Genomic DNA, 3,680 nt, shown 5'->3' with positions numbered 1-3,680 from the left:
TCCATGCTCCTCGCCCGGCCCCCGCTGTTCAGCGTTGGGCTCCGTGAGGATTTCAGCAGCTTCTCCTCGAGCTCGTGCAGCGACGGCTCCTTGTACATGCAGACTGGGGAGGGGGGGGAGAAGAACAACTTTATTAACACCTGCTGTTCTACTAACACACCAATCACAATACAAACCACAGAAAACAGTGGTACTGCGTATCAGTATATCAAGTCTAACAGATTAATAAGCACTGATGTTATGTAAAGATGATCTTTATACAGGTGTGTGAGTTACTAATATTTAATGAAACCACTGCCCCATCATCTTATTTATGTGTTCAACATATAACTTAGATATGTATTTTGCTCAGTGCCTGTTTCAGCTGCATTAAATAAATAAATCAGTGACACAAACGTGTGTATGTAAGATAAAGCAGTGAGACGTGGCCAGGTTTAAGTTGAAGGACGAGGAGGAGGATGCACAGAGCCACAGGAGAAAGGGGAAGGTGACAGTTGGCGGATATTTTTAAATGGGTGAGGAGGGGGGAGCAGAGGGGGCCAACCAGCAGCTGAAAGCAGAGACGGCGCTTCATGTTTCCAGTTAAACCTCCATCTGTGACACCAGAGCTTCACCTCATCCTCAGACTCACAGGAAGCCTCTGCAGGATGACTTCTACTCCTGCTTCACCTCTGGAACAAACCGTCTCACACAATCAGAGTATTCTGATTTTAAAGCAGTTTTCACACACGAACCGTGGAATCAGGTCCTGGTTTTGTCCAGTTGTCCACACAGCCAGTTTGTAATTTCTGCTATTTTGTGCTGAACATATCTGATATGAGATTTCCAGGTGAATTTGTCATCAACTATGACACCTAGAAATTTAATTTCATATACTCGTTCTATATTAGCTCCCCCAATTTTCAATTGAAGTTCATTATCTAGTCTACGATTCCCAAATACCATAAATTTAGTTTTATCCAAATTCAGAGATAGTATATTACTATCACACCATTTCTTTATCTTCTCAAGTTCCTGTGAAACCCATCCAGAGAGTTGCTGTAGGTTTTCACCCAATGCCCATATGGTAGTGTCATCAGCAAACAAAACCACTTTCACTAAATCAGAAACATTGCATATATCATTAATGTATAATATAAATAATTTAGGTCCCAAAACAGAACCCTGAGGCACTCCACATAGAATGTCCAGCTCACTCGATTGGTATTCACCCAACCTCACAAATTGACGATGTCCTGCCAGTGCATCTCTTCAGTAAAAATCACAACAGCTGACAACTTCATCTCTGACCATTTAATCTACTGCACATTTATTATATACATCTGTACTTGTTTTAATTGAAAACAGGCTTTTGTTTTTGTAGACAGGATTTTCTACGGCGTTTTTCTAGTAAAATACAGCCGTGGTGGGCGGTATTGACTAACGGAGATCTACGGTTAAAGTCGTGATTTTATTGAATTCTAGTATTTTTTGGGTGGGCGCTGTCAATGTCGAGTTTAACAGAAGACTTGTATGACGTACAAATAGTTATAGTTTTGTTATATCCTGTTGTCTACACAAGGTGGGATTAAAATTTAAATATTTTCAAATGGAGTTTGGTGCCACTACGCTTATTGCCTGCTACTAATGCGGGCTAATTTCGGCTGTGTAGGTACCACAGGCTCGTGCTTTTTAGCTCTAAATGTATTTTGAGTTTGAAGGGTTCTCTGAAATGTACCTCATGTGATTGAACCAGGTTTTTTAGAGGCAGTTTGATCCACAAAGAGAGCAGGTAAACAGTGAAAACGTTGCTGGCTCTGTTTGTTTTCCGCCAATGAAGCTGCAGCGCTGACACCCTGAATGTATTAGCTCGATAAACAGTTTTTCGGGTTTCTTTAAGCGCCAGGGTGCCACTCTGTGCTTTCACACTCCTTTTACTTGGGTAAGCACTGCTGTCTGTATGCTTACCTTTTGTGTTTTTCTTTCTAAAACTAACAAATAAAGTAAATGTCAGATGCTTCCTCACTATTTTTGACGTGTTACAATAATCTGTCGATTAATCAATAATAAAAGTAAGTGTTAGTTGCAGCCTTAGTTTGTTCACCTGTAGATTTAATGATACAGTACAGATTTGTTTCTGTGCTGCACTCCTGAAAATTGTTTTTAAAGTAAGATTGTGTTGGGTTAAAGTGCCGACTCTCGGCTTCAGTCTGAAGCTTGTGCACATGTTGCTGATTGGTTCATAAAAAAAAACAATACTTTCCCTTCTGTTCATTCTTTTTTAATCAGTTGTTGGACTAAAATTTTAGGATTTGCTGTGTCCACTTCAGTCTTAAATTCCTATCTCTCCCTCCATATTTAACTGAAGTTACTTCCTGTTAGGAAACAGGTGGGAAACAGGGAGGAGAGGAAATGATCCAGCAGTAGAGAAAGGGATGAGAAGTCCCCATTGGCCCAGGCGAACCTTCCTGGAATATTTAGACTTTATCTCACAGGGACCAGCTGTGGATAACAGATTGCACACTATCAGCATATTGACCTGTGTGGTGATAATCGGCTGCACCAACAGAACTGACTCATGATGCACCACGTGCCAGATGCATGAAACCTTGTATAGATTCACAACCGAGGCTGTGTTCATGCTACAGGCCTTAACACTCAGCTCTGGTCTTGTTGTGTTGCTGCTTCCCGTCCATGTGTGTCAGCGCCATGTACCCAGCTCCGATGTAAACACCGCTGAGCTCCTAAACTGTCACAGATGTAATTGAGCCACTTGTGCACAAGAATAACAACCAGGTTGTGTGTGCGATGGTCAAATGGCCGAGTTTCCTCCCAAACTGCTGGGTTACAATATGTTCCTCCCAGTTTGACCTTATTAGAAGCTTCTCTATAAACGTCCACCACATGTGAAACATCCTGGTCTCTCCACTGACCCCATTGCTGTCATCACTCTACTCCATGTTTATTGTTATCGGTCTGTGAGGGACAGACACCAAATGATGACGACAGGCCGTATGTGCAGAGGAGGAGACGTTAAAACGACCACATGGATTCTGATCTGACCACTCTGATGGCGGATGCAAAGTCAGAGGTCTGAGAGGAATCGGGTCTAGGAGCACATACGCTGGTGGCCTAGATCTGGTCTGAGGACATCTGGTCTGTTCTGTTCACACTGCTGTGGACTCATCAGGTCTGAGTCACTGCAGCTGTGAACACAACTTTATACTACATCAACATCTAACAAGTGTTTTCATGTGGTGTTAGTAGCGCGCTCTGTCCACAGTGAATCACCTTAACATAAACACAGTTAAATCTCTTCCTCTGCTGCTGCTTCTCCTTGGTCCTCTTTTCACTTGGCAAACAAAACATCCAGCATCTGCTGAGGAGTGTGACAGTCACCTGATAAAATTCTATTTTATGACAAAATGAACAAGAATACAGGTTCATGAGAATGAGCTGCTGTGTGATTGTGTATTTGGATGTTTAACAAGTTAGGGGAAAAAACTTTGTGCCTGTGTTCAGTCTCCTCCTGCTCACTGTGATTTAAAGCAGCTGAAGCCCCCTGACAGTTTCTCTTATTTACATCATTTCTGTTTTCATGTAAAAAGTCAAAAATACTCAGTTTATTATCATGTCTGAGGAAGGAACATGTCATACTTGCAGGCCTAGAATTCATTCAATATTTCTACTTAAAAAAAAAA

At 41.8% G+C, this 3,680-nt stretch overlaps 1 protein-coding gene across 1 annotated transcript in view; it reads right to left on the bottom strand.

Moving 5' to 3' along the window:
• Positions 1 to 2: 2 nt before the first annotated feature.
• The window catches only part of LOC109973250 (fibroblast growth factor 12), a gene marked incomplete at its 3' end in the record, with an annotated part of 16,848 nt that continues 13,170 nt past the window's right edge, over positions 3 to 3,680 (bottom strand). The window contains exon 5 of the mRNA XM_020622684.1: positions 3 to 103. Within this exon, the coding sequence (XP_020478340.1) occupies positions 3 to 103 (101 nt within the window). The remainder of the gene's footprint in view (positions 104 to 3,680) is intronic.

Source organism: Monopterus albus, unplaced genomic scaffold (assembly GCF_001952655.1).
Source record: "Monopterus albus unplaced genomic scaffold, M_albus_1.0 scaffold287.1, whole genome shotgun sequence".
Lineage (NCBI taxonomy): Eukaryota > Metazoa > Chordata > Actinopteri > Synbranchiformes > Synbranchidae > Monopterus > Monopterus albus.
The sequence above is the reverse complement of the archived record's forward strand: the minus strand, read 5'-3'. Positions and strand labels throughout refer to the sequence as shown.